Source organism: Sinohyriopsis cumingii, chromosome 3 (assembly GCF_028554795.1).
Source record: "Sinohyriopsis cumingii isolate HCF-2022 chromosome 3, ASM2855479v2, whole genome shotgun sequence".
NCBI lineage: Eukaryota > Metazoa > Mollusca > Bivalvia > Unionida > Unionidae > Sinohyriopsis > Sinohyriopsis cumingii.
In genome coordinates, this window is record NC_142963.1 from 134,428,583 (window position 1) to 134,451,322 (window position 22,740).

Below are 22,740 nucleotides of genomic sequence, written 5' to 3' on the forward strand. Positions count from 1 at the left end.
CTTTAGAGTCTATTGCAGCAGGATCAACATCCGCTCCTGGTCTTTCGGCTTACAATATTTTTGTTTTTCTCAGACAGTTGGGCCACCTGGAAGATTGAAATCCTGCTAAATGTTGCATATGAATTAGCCGCTATTAACCAGGAAATCCAGCGGCAGCTCTGAAGGGTGATGACAAGAAAATAAGCATTATTGTCAATGAGCCAACAGTATCCGAGTGAGGTCAGTTCCGCCACTTGTGTTGACAAAGAAAACTCAGGCCTGCACTAGCTGTACGGATGTCCCGCCACGATAGACCCTACAAATACCAATCTTGGTCAGAGCTACAACATACTGCAGATTTACAACCACAATCTCTCATAATTTCTCTGTCAAACTCCATCAATCACGCTGACGTTAGAAGAATAGGTAAGAGGAAGAGGAAATTATTGAGCTTCCGCGTTTTACACACGTGACACTGTAGGATCACGACGACAGCTATAGCTGAAATGAACATCCTGGCAGACATTTTATCAGATGCATGAACAATACTGTCAATGAGTTTGGGAGAAAGAGGAATCAGTTGATATGAGCTAGAAACTCCATATCTAGATGAACTAATTGTTAAGAAGGGACAAGATCTATCTACTCCATATTGATTATCCACTTTAACCTGCATATGTGGTAGAAAAGTTTGATATCTTCAACCAAAACTGATATTACCGAATGATTTTTGCAATATATCGTCCAGGTGTGCCTCCGTCGCTGTGCAAGCAGACGTCCTAAAGTGGAATAAAGGCCCAATGGAAGGGAGCAGAATTGGCAGATTATCCCGGAGTAGCCGATGAAAAATTATTTACTTAATACCGTGTGAATAGGTACATGGAAATAACGCATCCGACAGGTCACTTGGTGTAGACAGACAGATACCCTTCCTGTCTCAATCTTGAACTGTGAGGTAGTAACAAACTGAAAGAGTCAGCTCATGCATAGGACTGGTCTCAATTTTCTGTTGGTTTTCGTAACCAGAAACATTCTGGACTAGAAACCCAAGCTGTCCGGTTTTTGGACTACTGCAGCCACTCATCCAATCTCCGTCTGTAAAGAATCCACCTTTGTGGGATTTGGTGGAACATAATTTGTCTGGGGCCCACAGGAGTTCGCCTGTGCATAGGAGGGATGGAAGTCATTGACAGTTGGCAGGAGGCCTGGGTAAGATAAAATTTGTTCTCTTTTACCCCTAAGTGCCTGCAGATTTGTCAAATTGGCCAGGATAAGGTCATTGTTGCTGAGATTTGCTTCTCCAGTCTTTCTGTCAACAATTGTCCCTTGTCTGAGCCAGCCAGTGGTATGGGCTTGCACAGAAAACTGAAGGGGCATAGCATGTTTTGTCTGCTTTATTACCTTCCCAATATGACCCCTAAACAGAAGGGGGAAACCAAAGGAGATGGAGCGGCAGGGTGACTGCATGATGGGCTTCTATGAAAAAAATTGCAGAACAGAGTCTATTCCTGTCAAGTCAGGGTTATGAAGTCATTAGGGCACTCCTCATCCTGTGATGAGCATCCCTACTTGACTACCTTGGCAATACGGCTGAAGTATAAAAGGTTCTACTTGTCGGATATACCAGCAGGGCTAGCTGGGACATGTCCGGCATGAAGCATGGTGCGCCTGGGGAATGATGGTCTGTTGCAGTTGGTTGGGCCAGTCAGATAGCTCTAGCTGAGATGCGGGTTCGCTGTGTACTGGTATCATGGCGTTGGTTGGTCCAGCTGGTTGTAGGCCAGCCAGGAGGGGCCTAGGATGCTTTCGCCATAGGAACTACTGGTGTTGGGCGATGTGATGTTCGCCAGTCTGAGATTACAGATTTATGGATGCCAAAATCGTATAATATCTAGCTTTTGGACCCATTGGTCAGGAGAGGGTTGCAGCTCAATATTATTATATGGGGGCCCGACCGGAAAAATCAAATTGGAAGGTAATCCTGCACATCCGGCTTCAACATTCCTAAGTCCATGTATGGGTGTGGAAAAGGACTTGTACCGAGTGAGCTGCTAAGTTGGGTTGAAAATAGTTGCAGTTTTATGCAATTTGCTCTTCGATATTCTAGATGGCAAAGCATGCGGTAGAATGCGTATCATGTCTTTGCCAGGATCTGAAATGATGGTAGCCGTGGGCGTGTTTTTAAGGTATTTGCATCAAGGGTGGGGTCAAACAGGTCAATGATTCTGAATTTGGATGAATGCTTAATACTTTGCGCTTAGAAGAATTCGATCATACCATTCAATTGTCTTTTCAGGGCACTGGACCAAACATCTTCTGTCCACACTGCACACAGGTCACATGGGTTTGAAGAAGAAAAATTTGTGCATGCCTCGTACTTGTTCTGCACAACTTTAAAGCACCTGTACTGGATTGACAGCTCTGTAATAAAAGACAGAAGGGAACACAAATGCATAGAACACATATACAACCTGTTCAAACACATGAAATCGTGTTTTCGAGACATAAGAAATGTGTAAGATAATGAATTAGCTCAAAAAAATTAAAACTGAAAACTAGTTACCGATCGATATCACTTGGACAATCGCTGTGAAAAATGCATAAATACGAATAAATTCACCAGAAAAAAAAAAAATCTATGGTCAAATTGATGATGAATTACAATGGATTCTTTGAAGGCACTGTGTACAATTGCAAGCTGACATTTAAACTGGTAAACATCAGAGATAAAGGGTACACAAGTGACTAAGAATTTGTCAAAAATTCATAAATCATAAAAAAATGATATACATAATGAAATACACACAAATTGCAATGCAAGCTTGAAGTGCATACAATTTTCGATGAAGCTTCATTTAATTCTGTCTAAACTGTACTGGCTCGAAGTAACCCTATTATTTTGTCTTAAAGGCATGCATTGTGTATGCCTTCCGATTTCATGTTTACATTAGTTACTTTTCATGCCAGTATATTTACTGAAGTTAGTATAAATTAGTTCTTCATACAGTTTGAATCAAATAAATGTAACTGGGCCTGATCACATGGTTATGTTCTGACTAATGGAAATCATCTCTAAATTTACAAACAGATGTAACTACAATTATTCATTGCTAACTCTTCATGTAAATGTGGAGATCTAAATCAAAGTAGATGCTGATATCCTTTAGCATGTATTTACCTTTGATATTTTCAAAGCACATGGCAGGGAGAGGCTGCAGTCTCATTTAAATGGAATGCCACATACACTGAACCCCAAGATTTACCTGTACACAAATTCTCCAAGAAGGAAATCAGATAATGCTTTCGTGAGTGGCATTTACCCCAGGTGAATGCCAATTTAAATGAACAGAAGGACAGCGGGCATGTTCTTTCGGAAAAAATCTTGGATCAGTCTGAAAACACCTTCCCATATGACAACTAAAGCAATGTAGATTATTTCCACACATGACAAATTATCACTTCAGACAGACATGACTGAAATGGGCTTTGAGAAAGTTAGACTGATCTGCTGATTGTTTGTTCAGCAGTTATATTTATGAAACAATAGTAGTAAAAAATATACTTGTGTTCCATTTGCTCAATGGAATAATGAATAATAATTACGATCAACAGAATAAAAATTGCAGTGACTTTTCTTTCAGTGATGAAATTACAAACATTTCAATCAGACATAGTAACTGCTTTCACATTATCTTTTCAGTATGGAACAGTGTCTAAATGTTGATGTGTGTGTGATTTGGATTTGTAACGTAGCTTTAAAAATTTTCAGTCATACTGCTACCATGTCTGCTGTGTGGCAGTTTATATTGATGTCTAGCACTGTGGCATCATGCTTTTTCAAATTTTGACACAATTTTGAATTTGCTGAACTTTATTCTTTTATAAAAACACTACTAGCAACAATAAAGTAAAACTCACTTCAGGCAGACAAAACAAATCTGGTATGCATTTTTGTATGCATATGTAGATGACCTGATTAGATTTTCATGCAAGCAATATTTCACACTTTTCAACATTTTCAAATGTTTTGGATTTTCTGCTTGCAAGCAGTGGCATATACAAAATACAAACACATATCTAGTCTTATTCTATTACTTTATAAATCATTTTACTTTTTATAATGAAACACTCATTTCAGATCACATATTTTTGTATGTTGTATAATGACTTAAAATCACATTTAAGTGAGGTAAGTGATGGGTCATACTGACTCTTCCCCCAAGGGCATTTACCTGGAACAAACTCAAAGAAAACTGCCAAAGTGGGCTTGACCAAAAATATAAAGCTTATAAATTCAGTTTTGCACGTTTTTGGCAATAAATTTAAGGAAAGAAAGCATTTCTTTATTGATGTCATAAAACTGTCATAAACTGATCATGTACTGAAGATGGTATGTATATTTAATCTGTACTGTGTGACTGACCTTTGTCCATAATTGAGGGTAGGAGTTTGGGCCCACCTGACTAATGTTCTTTTTAAAAACATGTTTACATGGATCCGAGTTCAGGATATTAGTTTTCCCCTTGGAAAAAATGGTCTACCTGATCTTTGCCAGGAAGTTTCTATAGTTTAAGTAAATAGACCTGATGTTAATAAATTTGATGGAAATTTCAACTGTCATTAAGTCAGGTGACAGTCTGTATATGAGGCTGTTTATATCATAGTTATTTATTCCTATTTTAACATCTGCCTAGTAGAATCATTCTTTTGTGTTCAGTTAAAATTGTAGAGGATTTATTTATTTAAATTATTCAAAGTAATTACAAAGTGCTCATTGATACTTCTGAACTAAATCACTATTTTGGGATTATTGTGAATTCACTTTGTACTACAGGGAAATAAATTATTTGCTGAACTTTACTATACTTGTTGCTTTTTAATGTTTTCTTTTACTTAGTTTAAGACCACAGAGTCAAAACAGATTATTTTATGTATACTATATATATATATATATATATATATATATATATATATATATATATATATATATATATATATATGTATGTATGTATGTCTAAATGGAGCCAGCAGATCTGGATCTATGCAGTTTGTTAGGAGTAATCAGTATAACAAAACAACATTGCCCTTGATCTGGCAGTACATTATGTGATTGCAGATTAGGGTCTATATTTGCAGCTGAGACTAAACTTATATATGAGTATATATGGTACCTACTCACTGGTCCCAACCACAAAACTTTCTATGCTGTGGATAAAATATGCCCTAATGTGGGACCCATAAGAACTCATTGCCAAGTTTTAAATTACCTTGTACCAATAATATGGAGTTCCAATTCACAGTTCCTACAAAGCCAAATTTAGTTGTCATGGTGAGGACGAGTATATTTATTGTGTATCTACAAAATAAGGCAGATTAAACAACTTGACTTGTCACTTCAGTGTAAAGTGAGGTTTCTCTGGTAAAAGTCTAATGTGAAAGTGCATGTCTAGTGTGAGGTTTCTTCAGTACAGTTCTAATGTATGGTTTCTCAATCAAATTTCAGTGACAAGAGTTTAATGTAATTAGTGATAACCTTTATAGGTTTAAATCCATATAGTCAGTTGTGTAAATCTGAGAACTGTACCTCTGTCAAATAACATACCATTATTCAACAGCAAAGAGGATTTTTGCTACAAATGAATGAATAATGGATATATTTCATTGAGCAGGTTACAAACTTGGTATATGCATGAGTGGCAAATCCTTCACACATAAGATCAATGTTATTCGCTTGAAGCAAAGAATTTAAAAAAAAACAAATTCCTCAAATGCTGTTGTTGTTGTAGGGTTTAACACCATTTTTCAGCACAAGATAGGCTATACATTGCGGCTAGTATAAATGGTTGTTGTTGTTGTTGTTGTTGTCTTTAATACCATTTTTCAGCACATGATAGGCTATACATGGCATCCAGTATTAATGGTGGAGGAAGAACCCGGGAAAACCCCGGAAAGAACCACTGACCCATGAGAAGCTACTGGCAAGCGTTCTCACATACCAACATTGGCCGAATCCAAACCCATGCAGGCAGAGGTGAGGTGGCAATGATCTGTAATGCCCAAAATGGTGAGATCTTTAGAGCACTCTGCCACTCTGGGTCCCTTTTCCTCAAATGTATTGGATAGCAATATTAATAACATAATGAAGTAGCTGATTTCTTATGGTATCCCATAATGTCAGTAGTTTACAGTGTATGTTTTGCTCTGTTTTGTGTATTTTCACATGGAAATAAATCAGTAGTAACAATGCTCTTTCCGAATTCATGGCAAAACACCACTTAAAAAATGAAACAATATAATGTATATGCACATTGTGGGACTGAACTTGGTTTATCTCCCTGCAAGTTGGCTATACTCGTCACTAGCAAGCATTTAAAATCAGCTCAGATCTTTTGGTCACAATGTTATCAATATTTTTTGAAGTGCAATGAAAATATATTCCACTCCAGTGAATTTAAAAAAAAAAAATCCTCGGAAAATCCAGTAATTTGTGGCCAAGCATAGAAAAATACCATTACTCAGATGGTGATTTCATCCAGCTGTTACATAAGGTTAGAATGAGCCCCCCCCCATTACTTGCTCATTAGAGTGAATTCATACCCTTCAGGCCAGGGTACCAATGCTCAGACCAATTTTTAACATCATTTTAGGTTGATGACTTGGGCTTTGTCATAAGCTCTTGCCAGTCTTAAAAAATGCCATCATTTACTTGGAAACAATAATACTGTAGTCCAATATCTTTAATGAGACAATACTACACACACCCAGAAAAAAACACACATCCCATGCCGATGAAAAATAAGATTTGCACTGTTAATTAACTGTGGTCTGAACTTATAACTTTTGTTGTGCCTTCATTTTCTCCACGTATGAGGCCTACGCATGTACAATCTAATGCACTTAATTGCTTTTCCATCTGAGCAAGCTGGAACTATCTATCCTGAAGCCCATCTTCCATGATGAGAAGACTCATATATTTGGCTTTTTCAGGATAACTTTCCAGCCATAGGTCCAAGCTCATAAGTTTCTTGCAGGTAGTCGAGCACCGCTGCTGTACTGGACAGAGTATTAAAAATACGTCTCTCGGCCTTTGACATGACCTTCTCCAACATGTACATCAGGTGATGATGGAACAATTGGAATGGTGTTCCTAATGACATGGACAGGGACAACTGTAGAAAAAAAAGAGGGGATAAAAATAGTTGTATTTTTTTCCTTCGTGAAATGATGTAATATCTGTCTACACACCTCCTTCATTTTTGCATACCTTAATAACCTGTTAATCTACCTAAATTGTGGAGGCAGGTGTAGATTAAAAGTTTTTCTTTATAATACCACATATACTTGCTAATAAGTCAAATTGCCAACAACAAAGATCCTCATCTGCCATTGCATAATATGCCAACATGTCAAGGTCTATGTTGTTCGTTTTACTGATTAATTCAACAAAACTACAGAGACCCAGATCTAGCAGTTTGCAGTTAGACTATAATGTATAAGTGAATATATATGGTAAATATCCAAAAACTGGATATTTGTTCGACATAAAATTGTGATCAAACCTCAAACTGGTACCAAAATAGGTAGACATAATGATCATTTTATTCTTGAAAATGGTGGTAGTGCATGAAAAGCTGGAGTCAATATCTTATAATTCAAAAGATATCAAACATCATGTCATTTTTTAAAACAAAAACACCTTTCTGATAAAGAACACAATATTCAACAAGATATTGATTAAAAAAATGCTTGATACAAACAATAATGTGCTGAAAGTGCCATTAAAACACAAACAACCAATCAAACAGCAACTATTTGCAATCATAAAAAGCAACCAAACAAACAGTAACTGCTTGCAAACAAAAAAAAACAACCAATCAAGCAGTAACTACTCACAAAAATATAAAAAAAACAACCAATCAAACAGTAACTATTCAAAAAGATAAAAAAATCAAATGAATGTCATGGTAACCCCAGTGAGCTTTTCAAGAGATCCTAATAAAGTGATTACTCCAGGGCTAATATGGATTTATTCTAACAAATGTTTGGTATTATGAAACAATTGATATTAACAGCAAATTACAATCAATGACAGATGGAGACATCACAGTAACATCTCAGTGTAGGGTCAGTCTAATTTCATATGAAAATCAAACTGACAAGCTCATTTTGTCTATACTGTAAAGCAACCAGCATAAAAAACCATTTCTTCCCCATTGGTCCATTTTTGTGAATTCCATACACCAGTTATACCTCATGATGTTGACTTCCTCATTATGAATCAGCCATTCTTTCTTTTGTTCAAGTATGCTGAGAGGTTCATTATTCTTTTCCCAATCATAAGCAATATTTCTTTATATTAATCTCATTCTCATTTAACATTTTATTTTCCACTGGCTTAACACATTCTAAAAATGCCATATTTTTCCATTGAGATGTGTAGTGTAAAACTGGGCTTTCTACATGTACATTAAAATGTGTAGTGTAAAATGGGGTTTTCTACAGATACAATGAGATGAGGAGGAGAGATTAATGTTAATACTATTTTTCACACAAGTTTACTTATGACTAAATGAGAGACAACTCTTGTAAATGGCACAAATAAGATAAAAATTACTAATGCGCAGTTTTTTTTAACACTAAAGGATTTTAGTCATTTAGCAGTTTGGGAATAATGTCAAAAGTACTTCATAAATAATAAATACATTCTTTAGAATTTAAAAATGGGTCTCTCAGAATAAAGACTTTCTCAGGTACGAATGTAAGTTGGACATATGCATTTTTCTTTCCAAGCAAAGAAAGGATGTTATTACAAAATCAGCTAAGAATAACGAGGTCCAACACATGACACATCTACATCATGGGCCTGCTGGAGACAAACTGACTGGGAAACGTGAAGGCAAGTAAAGAAGTTACAGATTATTACAATAGCTTTGAGATTATCTTGGTGGGTGGATAACATGTTGCATCAGCCGACCGACAAGGTTGACTGAAAGGATATACCAATAAGAAGTCGTGAGTAGTCATGGTAAATATAAGTACAAGAAACTCTATATAATGCATTCCCAAGAAACATTGTATGTAACGAATTTGTGTGACTAAAGCGAATTTTCCCATAGGAAATACGAGAAAAGTGAAGGCTGCATTCCTTAACCTCACATTTGACACCAAAGGTGCCAAAACAGAACCTTTTCAGCCAGTACTTCCTTTTTAATTTGTTCAACAAAATAATTTTAAACATATTTATTCACTTACATTGTAAGACATGGATACAAAAAACACATAATGGACAATAATACAATCTTCAGTTCATCCCTCAACGGAAGGCATACTCTTCATCCCAGTTAAGCACAAATAATGGTGTTTTTTAACATGGGAACCCAAGCTGCACTTTGGCGAATGACACATTTCTAAGTGTGCATTTGACTACTTTTATGTTAATATTAATTTACATAAACACAAGACTTGAGCAAGTCAAATACATGTAAATCAGGATTTCCCCTATGGCATATTAAATTAGTATTGTTAGTGGAATGTTTGGGCCTTTACAGTATACAGCAGTGTTTTCTGTGATCATCAAATATGGGCTATGTATACAGCAGTGTTTCTTGTGATCATCAGATATGGACTATGTATACAGCAGTGTTTCCTGTGATCATCAGATATTGGATATGTATACAGCAGTGTTTTCTGTGATCATCAGATAGGGGCTATGTATACAGCAGTGTTTTCTGTGATCATCAGATATGGGCAATGTATACAGAAATGTTTCACCTGTTGACCATGCAAAGTCTAGCCCCCACTGTATCTAAATTAAAAGTGTCAACATCAAACTTAAACATAAAATGTTAACAAGTTACCTTACCCCTAAAATCATACCTATGCGTCACCATGGTAATGCAGGTGTGACAACACCCTGTAGAAGCTTGATTACTGAGATTAGAAAAAGAGGTCAAGCAAACAGAATGACATCAATGGATTCCGTAACAGGTGCCATAATGTCAGAGCATGTGAAGTGGATGATGAACATTCAAGGTGTGTTTCAGGCATTTAAGGTGGATGATGATCATTCAAGGTGTATTTCAGGTATTTAAGGTGGATGATGATCATTCAAGGTGTATTTCAGGCTTTTAAGGTGGATGATGATCATTCAAGGTGTATTTCAGGCATTTAAGGTGGATGATGAACATTCATGGTGTATTTCAGGCATTTAAGGTGGATGATGATCATTCAAGGTGTATTTCAGACATTTAAGGTGGATGATGATCATTCAAGGTGTATTTCAGGCATTTAAGGTGGATGATGATCATTCAAGGTGTATTTCAGGCTTTTAAGGTAGATGATGAACATTCAAGGTGTATTTCAGGCATTTAAGGTGGATGATGAACATTCAAGGTGTATTTCAGGCATTTAAGGTGGATGATGAACATTCAAGGTGTATTTCAGGCATTTAAGGTGTGCATGTGATTATGCAGGAGTAATACAAAAATAATAATAATCACAGATGTTGTTCTCACCCAGTCTAAGACACATTCCCATGGAGTCTCATCATGGCCAGCATACATTGCAGGGTTCTGTAGAATTCCTCTGGCTGCCATAACTCCTGCAAAAATATCATCGAGTATGTAATCAAGATATGAAAACTGCATTGTGTAAACATTGTAAGTATACATGTCTCGGTCGATAACTCACAAGCAACAGAGTCCATGAACATTGACTAGAGCATAAACCCAGGGCACAATATAATGAAACTAAATTGTGCTTAATACTAATGATGAGATGGTGAGGGTGTGAGTGGAAGGTTGAGTGGTGTGTGTGTGTGTGCATGTGTGTGTGTGCGTGTGCATGTGTGTGTGTGTGTGATAGCAACATTCATTGATGCATGAGAATAACAATCTCCTTTGTCAAACACAAATATTCACATTCCTGTAATGGATTTTAATATTAATGGATACCAGATCTTGTGAAGTCAAAAAAGTTAATAAATTGCGAACACATTTATATAAATCAAGCTGATATGCATTACTCAGACCAATAAATCAGTCAAATTTAAATTACTTCCCTTTCAGTATTAAACTACATGTATCTATCTTAAGCAAACACAAATAAAGTTCCATAGCTCAAAAACCACAGAATCCAAACACACCAATATGGTTACACTAGTTAAATCCTCAAAAGTGATTGAACGTAAAGTGTTTGCCAAGAACACATGGAAATGATTCAATACAACTCCATGCCCTTTGTACAGTTGTTTGCCAAGAACACATGAAAATGACTCAATACAACTACATGCCCTTTGTACAGTTGTTTGCCAAGAACACATGGAAATGATTCAATACAACTCCATGCCCTTTGTACAGTTGTTTGCCAAAAACACATGGAAATGACCCAATACAACTTCATGCCCTTTGTACAGTTGTTTGCCAAGAATACATGGAAATGACTCAATACAACTCTATGCCCTTTGTACAGTTGTTTGTCAAGAACACATGGAAATGATTCAATACAACTCCATGCCCTTTGTACAGTTGTTTGCCAAGAACACATGGAAATGACTCAATACAACTCCATGCCCTTTGTACAGTTGTTTGCCAAGAACACATGGAAATGATTCAATACAACTCCATGCCCTTTGTACAGTTGTTTGCCAAGAACACATGGAATTTATTCATTACAACTCAATGATCTTTGTACAATTGTTTATCAAGAACAGGGGCCATGAGTGGCTGAGTGGTCTAAAGCATTCTCCGTTATGGATCACTGCCATCTCACCTCTGTCTGCATGGGTTCGAGTCTTGGATTCGGCCAATGTGGGTATGTGAGAAGGCTTGCCAGTAGCTTCTCGTTGGTCGGTGGTTCTTTCCAGTTTTCCCGGGTTCTTCCTCCACCATTAATACTGGCTGCCATGTATAGCCCATCATGTGCTGACACATGGCGTTAAATCCTACAACAACAGTTGTCAAGAAAACTAGGAAATGATTCTGTATAACTCCATGCCCTTTGTACAGTTGTTTGCCAAGAACACTTGGAAATGATTCAATACAACTCCATGCCCTTTGTACAGTTGTTTGCCAAGAACACTTGGAAATGATTCAACACAACTCCATGCCCTTAGTATAATAAAACATGTTTTGAGAGACACCCTATGCCAACAGAAAGTGGTCTCTCATAACAGATTTGTGTACACAAAAAAGCTTCAAAGGTAAGAATTGTACAGGGTTTAAAAAGGAAAAATACCCACATTTACTGGATATGCAGTTTATTCTTTATTCATATTTCTAGCCAAAATATTACAGTCATTCCATCCGAAAATAAATGCAGTAATAAAGAATTTTCATCATAAAACATTCACATTTATATTTGAAGATCAGCTGTACATGTATTAGCACATGAATTGCAAAACCAACTAAGGTAGTGTTTATTTATCCTATCCATAATTTAACTCCATATGTCCATGAATTTCAGAGTTACTTCAAAATGTAGCATTAGAATTGCACAGTTAGCTATGATAACATTATCTCATCCTTTGTATGAACTGAACTGTAGCAGTTTTTATTAGGCTCTGGGTAAATATGGAATAAATATGTCCCAATGAAATATAATCATAAACACAATTATCCCACCCAGAAAAAATGTACAAAGGCAAAAGCCAAAGGACTAATTCACTGATGAGTAACAGATTAACTCAATAAATAAAGGATTAACTGGCTGATTTATAGTGAACAGACAGTTCAATGCATTGATTTTAATAATTGTAACATCACAAAAATAACAAACATCCTTTGACAATGAGACTTGGATCCAGGAAACAATAACTGGGTATTAAAGACAAAGTCCTCATTCAATTCAATCATTGTCGATTGAATCCTACAGTGAAGCCCTTTAAGATTTTTCATTATGACGTCAGCACTGTGTGGCTTTTCACAAATGATAAGGAAACAATACAAACCCCTGAATTGACTATGCACATCCTTTACTGCCCCTTTGAGGAATGGTTAGTGATGAGTGGTTAAGTGTGATTTACTGTCTATATCAAGACTTGTAGATTTTAGGATACTGGTAGTCAGATTCCATTTTTGGGGGTTCCTTTCTAGGCAGTCATGGTTACAAAAGGGTTAAATAAAGATCGGTGGTGTTTATCTGTTTTTGTGATGAGGTGGTTCAAAGCAGTGTTCTTTAGAATGCTCTGCAATTTGCCTGCAGCTCCTCTTAAGCAACCATGGTTACAGAAGATTATATAAAGGTCACTGGTGTTTATTTATGTTTTTGTGATGTGGTCATCATTAGTAGCGTCAAAACGCACATATTGCCTACAAATTGTAGTCAATGGTCAGGTTCTGCAGGTGGTTATTCACAACAGTCCATTTACATAACTAAATTGATCTGTGCTTGATGATTGTGGTCGTATATGAGAGGTGGCTGCACATAGCAGAGGTTGTTCAAGACAGATCTCACTGTACTAATAAACACAGCTGGCATGTTGCACTATTCTGGGACACTACATTCGGATTACAAAATCTGATATAAAATATGAACAAAATGAACCTGCAAGATATTTTTAATGTATCATTAAGTGTTGCTCTGATTATCTTTTATAATAAAAAATCGGTTGGGTGAACCAATACACTAATCGATTGTGAAGCGCCATTATCAATTGTGCATAAAAGGTGACTACTCTGAAGTGTTCAGCACAGACTAGTTCCTTCTCCCTGTTTGGGGGAAGAAAGCTGAGGAGTCTGAATGGCACACATACTCAAAAAAGCCACAAGATCCGATACACACGACTTGGGTCAAAATGATCAAACCACAATATACCCATATCCTGGTTGGAAAGCTTGTTCTCTTGTTTGGACTTAGTTGGATTTTTACAAGGCAAAGAAAGCAAAGGAGGGGCTAAAGGAACCACCAATAAAGCAGAATTTAGACAAAAGTTGTATGCAAACTCTACAGAAAGCAAAAGTACATCCAGCTATTCTCATGGAAATTAGTGACAGGATATATTTTATTACTATATATTTTCATTAAACACATACTCCAGTAAGTACTGTCAACAAGAGCACTATCCTAATTCTGTTAGTAAAACTGCTGTCTAAATGGTAATTGTACGGACTCAGATCCGCTACCGTCAATTTATTCCCTTCATAACTTACAAATATAAAACCATACCATACTCTGACAGTGCAAATTTGAAATTTTTTTTAAACAATACAGTCATCAAAGACAAATAAAAGTTTTGGAGATGGAGCAGCTTAATAACAGAAATGATGAACTAAAAGTGCAATGTCACAACATATACATCATGCAAGACGCCATTACAACTGCATTTGGATAGTGACCATTGGAATTCCAGTATCGAAAATGTTAAATCCAGTTTTATATTCACTTAGTTTTGCAAATTTATCTTCTGTAGCATGTAAATAATGAAATGTCACAGTACTTCATATTTCTTTTCATAATAATGGTTCTCAATGTCAAGTTTAAAATATATAAATGATCAGAGGATTAACTCCATGATACTTATTAACATTTTTAACTCTTGAGCAAAACTATATATACAGACAAAAATTCAAATTTTCTCTCGGTAACTGATTATCTGTTAGTTATGTAGAACGAACGATTGATTATAAAATCCTGACCAATTCCCATGACTAGTATCACTGTAAAATTTAAAGAACAATACACAGATTAGCCAAAGGTAAAACTTAGGAGCTGTCTACACTGTGTGACTTTAATAATAAATAATGATCTACACCAGGTGTTTCTGTGATGTCAGAATCTACTGTAATCAGCTGGAGACAACTAATCTATTCATCAGTGTCGTTGTCGAAGGACAAGAAGTTCTCAACGGCTGTAAAAATAAAGCCATTGTTTCATTTAATTAGATTGCTGCGAAAACACTTGTGGGTACTGAAGCCATTGTAGCACTTAATTAGGGTGTTGTGGAAACATTCATGTGTACTGAAGCCATTGTAGCACTTAAATAGGGTGTCATGGAAATATTCATGTGCACTGAAGCAAGTGTAGTACTTAAATAGGGTGTTGTGGAAACATTCACGAATACTTTAGCCGTTGTATCACTTAAATAGAATGTCTTGGAAACACTCATGGGTATTAAAGCCATTGTAGCTCTTAAATAGGGTGTCACAGAAACATTCATGGGTACTGAAGCCATTGTGCCACTGTAGCACGCAAATAGGGTTTTGCAGAAACACTCATGGGTACTGAAGCAACAACTGACTGCATGTTCTTGTGTTTGAATAGACAAAGGCATATCACATTTATGAAGATTACATTAAAACCCAATTAAAATATAAAATTAAAACATGAGTTCCATTTAACAAGACAGCTTTCATTTGTTTTTATTTTATACAGTGTTGCCTCCAGTAGGCATTTACCAATAGTTTCAGGGCCCCGAGTAGTCAAGTGGTCTAAAAGCGCTCAACTTTCCAGATCACTGCCATCTCACCTCTGTCTGTGTGGGTTCAAGTCCAAGGCTCGGCTAGTGTGGGTACGTGGGAAAGCCTGCCAGTAGCTTCTCTTGGGTTGGTGGTTCTTCCCTGGGTTTTCCAGGGTTCTTCCTCCACCAGTTACACTGGCCGCCATGTATAGCCTATCTTGAGCTGAAAAATGGCGTTAAACCCTAGAACAACAACAATCAATAGTTTCACTGATCAATATTTTGTCATATATTATGCTATTGAGAAAATATTTGTGTTCTGGAAAATTGGACAAAATATATGATTTCTCATTCAAATTTCTGGATTTCATTATGATAGTTCCAAATATATGCACATTTACTGTCACTTTTGACTGAGATTTTATTTTGATGTTAAGCAATCAAAAAACCTATTTTGGACATCCCTATAAAAAAAACAGAAGACCGATGAAGGGACATATGCTCCACTTGCTGCAAAAAATGTCCAGGAATTCAAGATAAAACAATTTTCTCCTTGTAACTGCTAAGTGTTGAAACCATCTTTGATATTCTTCAGCAATAAAAAGATTTTCAAATTAGCTGCTGTGGTGGGCATAGAGGATGTCAGATTGGCACAATTTTCACTTAGAGCCGACCAAAAGACCACAAGTTATCTAGTGGAAACCCAGGCTGATATGAATTTATGTTTTGATGGGGTATGATAAGATTTTCAAGATGGGTGCTTTGGTGGCCATATTATACATCAGATTATCACCATTTCCATTTAGTATCACCAAGACAACACAAGTAATTTGGCAAAGGCACAATGTTGATAATATCAGCCATTTAGGAGAAGCAGTGGTAACAAGAGTTTCAAGATGGCCCCGGTGGCAGGCACATTAGAAGTTGGATTGAACTCGGTAAAGAAGAAACTAAAGCTGTACTGATTTCATTTCTTGCTGATTATGCTTATACCACATATAGCCGATTATTAAAATTGCCGATACTGATTATGAGACCCATTATTTCATTATTATTTGTTTTATAACAATGACTGGTTCAGAAACATAAACCTATTAGTGTAATGCAAGCAGGTATTTTGCCGTGTGGGGGCCCCGAGTGGCTGAGTGGTCTAAAGCGCTCACCGTTACGGATCACTGCCATCTCACCTCTGTCTGCGTCGGTTTGAGTCTCGGAATTGGCTAATGTGGTTATGTGAGAAAGCTTGCCAGTAGCTTCTTGTGGGTCGGTGGTTCTTTCCGGGGTTTTTCTGGGTTCTTCCTCCACCATCAATACTGGCCGCCATGTATAGCCTATCTTGTGCTGAAAAATGGCGTTAAACCCTACAACAACAACAACAACATTTTGCCGTGTGAGTTATAACAAGATTGTTTATGCGACAAGTGAACTTGAACTTCTATACAAAAACAAACAGAAACAGGATAAGAAGTACATTGCTATTTATAGAAAACAATGATCACACAAACATAAAACTTTAAATTTTTTAAAACTAACACTGATAAAATGTATGGTTTGCAAATTCAAGATATAAATGAATGATAATGTATTAAGCTACTTACGTTCAATGATGCAGGTCGCCATTACAAGATTTCAATACATGACTAAAAAGTGTTAATAACAATAGCAAATTAATGATTAAAATTAATAAAACGCATGATTTAAGACTAATGTTAGATGTCACTGTACGCTGGTTGCAGCTAATACTGAAAGCCTAGCTGAGGTAGGTTGTATTTAAGCAACAGTAACATTTCTCCCTTCTTGCCAAGTAACGATCCACGACGATCCGAACAAATCTGGCCTGCACCACTAAACAGCTGCTCACTTGGAACGCTTGAAGCTGGTGCAGACAAACAGCATCTAGCTAATCTGGCCAAGTAGGGGAACTAAAACCTGTGAGTGTTCCACCAGCCGTATATGTCTTCTTCTCGTGGCAAAAGAGGGCTGGCCAGATACAATTCAACGAAGTCATCCATGCGAGTTGTTTCATTGATGATATGGATAGGTTCGTCACAGACCACAGAAAAAAATCCCAGAAATGCGACGTTGATGGTCCAGTGGCGTTTGTTTCAGTTTCAGTTTGTCTTTTTTTGGTCAGGGGTTCCTTTTGCTTGTCAGCTGATGCAACTATGATGCATTCTGCTCTATGCCATTCTTTGGATCTGGTCACAAGTAATTCTTCGCTGAATAGGTGATGTTTGAATCGTGGATCCAAGATGATGGCCAAGACAAGCTTCTTGTTGCTGGCAATGTCAGCAAAGAGTCAACATATTAAGGCACATTGTCTGAATGCCATGACTCGCTTCATGCTCTTGAGCCAACAATGTTCTGAGCATTTTCAGCATAGGAAGAATGATGGATACTGATGTTTTGGCTATCACTTACTTCCTTGGTAATGTCCGCAAATAGGCCTAACCTGTCCACAATATTGTTAATCAAGACTCACTGTTGGGCTGTTAGGCTAGGCAGGTCATAAAGAGTAGAGTAAGCCCTGAAGACTTGTTTTTGTTCATATAACGAAACCAACATATTGTATGTAGAATTCCAGTGTGTCTGGACATCCTGGATGAGTTTCTTATGGGCAATGCCAAATTTTTCTTCCTGCTCTTCGAGCTGCTGTTGTGCCAGGATGGAGCTGGAACTTGCTGACTATGGATCCTGAGATCCCCAAAACATCTTTGACAGCTTGTTGCAACAGAATGACATCACTGACAACAAGCTGCAGCGTGTGTGCAAAACACATTACTTTAACCATGTTTGCACCTCCGACATACAGAAGAATATGGATACGAGTTTTGGGAATGTTGTATTCCTTGCATAATTTGTCCACTTTGCTCGCCAAATATTCTCCTGTGTGTGATTCATCAAGAGGTGTTGCTGCCAAAATCACCTCTTTCCACTGAAAGACTTCCATCAACCAGTGTGCCGTAAGACTCAACAAGGCTACGCCGATGGACGGGTCTCACCACGCATCAGAGGTCAAACTAAGGTCAGATTGGGCAGAAAATATATCATGCACCTTGCTTTGTATTGCCTTATGCATGTCAGGTATCAAAGTTGTGGACAAATACTCCTGACTTGGAATTTTATAGTGCGGTTCTGCCTTGGCCGTCAGACGTCAAAATCGAATGTCTTCAACAATGGAAAATGGGTGTACATCTACTGCCATGAACTCTACAATAGCTCTGTGCCAACTAATAGCTCTTGGGTAGCCAAATGCAAATGGCTGCTTCCGGTCCAGCATGGCGTCAATAGTCAGAATACGAGGAGTTGCTGCAGCTGCTGAGGTTAAATGCGCAGTAACCTTTTCTTTTTTATCTGCCAGAAACAGGCTATGTTTGACGATGTGCTTGCAGCAAAAGTGTTAGACAAGGTTTGATGTATAGTTTTAGAATCCTTTCCACCTCTGGAAATGCATGCTTTGCTAAGTGTGCAATTTGCTTTGGACATGTCAACTGCATTTATTTTGAAGTAATTCCAGACTAAACTTGAGTGTTTTGAGTTTGTCATTATGCATAGGTGTACAATCGCTAATCAATATTAATAATCCAATTGATTCACGCTCTTGAAACAATGTTTTAAATCAAGTAAGTTACTACTAAGTTGTCCATGTTGATGGATGGATGCACGCACCATACTGCGAGTCGCGTGCTGAAGCAGCTCAGCAGCTGGAGGATCCAGGGGTAACGTCGCTGTCGCTGGCACTGGCACACCAATATCAATGCTGCATAATATTTGTACGTCAGAACTCTGCTGCTTCAGTGTGCGACTGCTATTCATTCATTAGCAGCATTGCAGGACTGGCTAATGAACAGTTTAACAATAAGGAGTAATAGTTTCGTAGTAGTTGGAAATTTCACTATCCATCTAATCTGCCTAGCTATCTGCTAATGTGTATGCTGGAAGTTCAACAGCCACATGAGACCTCATTGGCTGGTTGGCTGCTGTGATTGGATGAGTGCATGTATGGTATTGATAATTTGTTGTGTGCAGACAATCAGCGGTAGTTTACAGCAAGTGTGTTAAAAAGTATTTACTTTTAAGAATATATTGTCTTTCAATTACCCCCCAAATCAAATGTTTATTCCTTAATTTTCACTATTTAATACTGATTTAAATTCAAGACATGTCAAGATGAATGTTATGTTTGAATTCATATTTTGGAAATTTGTTTACATCGGCACTGATTATTTCTGCTGATACCGATTGTTCTAATAATCAGCCCCATTACAAGTATGGTTGATTAATCGGTACAGCTTTAGAAGGAACCCATTTTCTTGGAAATGTGTCATGTACAGTTACTATAAATAGAAAAAAGGCAGCTGTTCGAAGCACATAGCCAAATGGTCACACATATAAAAAATATAAGATCAGCAGATCGAGATCTACAATGGATAAATACAGAGCAGCCAATAGTCATACAACACAAAAGCCTCAAACTGGATTCGTTATTATGTGTCTTGCTTGCTCCTGACACTGCCAGACATAATCTATGATCTGAACTTAGAAATATGTTTTTTTTTAACATCAACTAAAGGGGTATCATATAGCTAATTTTATTACCCTGGTAATTATGAATGGGTGGGTGCCCGAGTACACAGGTACCCTTTGATGGCTTTAGTATTTACATATTGCAAACTGTAACTACTTAATAGTTATCACAGAAAGTTACTACTGATGCAACACAACTTACAGATTAAAAGCCACTAATTCCAACAAATTCACATACCAGCTACTCCAGTTTTATTCTGCATGTCGAATACATCTTGAATTGACTTCAGGTCGCCATTGGCAATGACAGGTACCTGGACATTCTCTCTGACAAGTTTAATGGCCTCCCAGTTAACCGGCTGAGACCTTTGTTCTTTGGTTCTCCCATGAACAGCTATCCAAGAAACTCCTGCTTTTTCCACTGTTTGACACATATTTACAGTATCTCTGCAATACAGATTGTATATTGTACAAGTATCAAGTCTCTCTGCAATTCTGACTGTACAGTACATATATCTAGTCTCTCTGCAATGCACGCTGAATATTTACATATATCAAGTCACTGCAATACAGATTTTACAGTACGTTTATCTACAATCTTTCCGCAATAAAGATTGTATAGTATATGTTGAGTCTCTCTGCAATAAAGATTGTATGGTATATATATCTAGTCTCTCTGCAATTGACTATACATTACATTTATCTAGTCTCTCTGCAATAAAACTGTATACTGTACATATATGCGCAGTCTCTATGAAATACAAAGCAAAAGATTGTCTACAGTCTCCCTGCAATACAAAGCAAAAGATTGTCTACAGTCTCCCTGCAATACAAAGCAAAAGATTGTCTACAGTCTCCCTGCAATACAAAGTAAACAGAATGTCTATAAGTCTCCCTGATATACAAAGTAAATGTAGCAACAAAAACACTGTATTACTTCACCAATTGTGCATGTCAATTGGACATATTCTAGTATCACTGTATATTCAAAATAAAACAAAATTCTTTATTTAAAAGAAGAATGTCTAAAATTTAGAGAAAGAACAATATCAAACCTAGATTTTGTTTTTTAATTCCCGTTTAGTAAAATATTGATGCTGCAGTTTCTTTACAAGTAACAGTGAAATTATTGCTCATTGTTGAATTCTGTCAGCGTACCGATTCAGGAAATTCAAATTCATTTAAAACTTTGTAGCCTGCTTCCCCATCATGAAATCTTTATGTGAAACTAAGGTTATCATTCACCTAGAATGCCTTTTGCTTGGTTCCTTTGATATCCTTTATCACAACTGTGCATATCAGTATGATAAACCACTGATTAATGTTATATACCTTAATTATATTACATACACTTGCAGTGTTTTCTGAGTTTGATTAGTCAGTTGCAATGAACTGACTTAACACACTACTGTGACTGCTAGAACTTACTCAGGCAGAATCTGCATGCCTTTTAACTTTTTTCTTCTACCCCCTTTACCTTTTTTAATAAAAAAACTAATTAATGCAAAAATATAATGGTCAACTTTTAACTGACTGTAACAATGCAACCAACATGTTCTCTGAAATTTGGAGAAAAAAACACAAGAGGTACATATTTGGGGTCTTACAGAAAGGTTCACTGGATTTAGCAATTCAATGACACTTCTCACATCTGAATACAAGAGGATATATCACATTTATAATGGTTACATTAAAACCAAATATAAAGATAAAACTCAAATATTTATTGTACTTAATGACTTATTTAATTGGTATTTATTTCTTACAGTATTGAAACTTGCTTTATTCTAAAGAAAATTTAAAAATGTACAACTGTTATTAAAAGTTATGAATTTCGTAATTCTGAATCAAATTTCCAGGTAATAACCTGTTCTTTTAATGATAAAAGGACAAAGTTTCTTACACTAATTTTTACAGCAATTTTCTTCACAATCAATAAATAGAAGCAAATTCTAGAAATAAATGGAACCCATGCCTGCCCATGCATTATAACCAGGTCACAAATTATCCAGGTGCAAGTTATTTAGAAGAAGATGAACTAGAACTATAATCTTGTTTAACACAAAAAAGCCATAAAGCAACAAATTCTCCATCTTAAACGTTTTTCTTGAACCTGATATTAACAATTCAGAATCAATGAATTTGTCTCGGACAATGTCTAAGATATACACACATCAAGATTGGATAAATATATAATTAATACTTCTGGGAGAAAAAAATGAATTCATTGAAGTGGTATTGTTGAAAGTATTTTTCAGATATAAACATCGATCCATATTTGTATGTGTTATTACAAGCAAGTACTGCTCAATAACCAAGTCAAGGCTTTTGACCTTAAAATCAGCATCGGGGTGCTGATTATCAACTTGTTCGTTAGAATTATATTAAACATAAAATTTGGTAAAATGATCAGTATATGTACAAGTCCCTGTGTTCATAAACTCATTGAAATACAAAGTACAAGCAATGATCTATAACACGATGCCAAAATCAATTAAGTCTGAATCTCAAAACACCTTCCCAAATGTGTTATTAAAAGACATAGTAATAGTAAGATTTTAAAGTAGCCATAACAAGATTTGGAGGTCAGGTTGGAGGTAAAATTGACACCATTTTTAAAAAAACCCAACTAAACACTGTAAGTGTTTAAAGTGAAACTCCATGTTGATTTAACCATTTGTTCAAGATAAGCAGTGCAAACATGATTTTCAAGATGGCCATTTGCGGCAGTCATACTGAATGTCCGATCAGCACCATTCTTATTTAGGACCAAATAGGTATCATAAGAAGTATTTAAGTGAAAAGCCCATCTCAATATGACCGTCCATTCTGAAGGAAAG

General features: G+C 36.5%; 1 protein-coding gene across 2 annotated transcripts in view; it reads right to left on the reverse strand.

Moving 5' to 3' along the window:
• Positions 1–6,701: 6,701 nt before the first annotated feature.
• LOC149803905 (tRNA-dihydrouridine(20a/20b) synthase [NAD(P)+]-like) overlaps positions 6,702–22,740 on the reverse strand; it is a 33,033-nt gene continuing 16,994 nt past the window's right edge. For both annotated transcript variants that reach the window (XM_089953720.1, XM_089953719.1), the window contains 3 exons: positions 20,139–20,347; positions 10,494–10,579; positions 6,702–7,148 (listed from right to left, as the gene is read on the reverse strand). In XM_089953720.1, the coding sequence (XP_089809846.1) occupies positions 6,963–7,148; positions 10,494–10,579; positions 20,139–20,347 (481 nt within the window). In that variant the 3' untranslated portion in view covers positions 6,702–6,962. The remainder of the gene's footprint in view (positions 7,149–10,493; positions 10,580–20,138; positions 20,348–22,740) is intronic.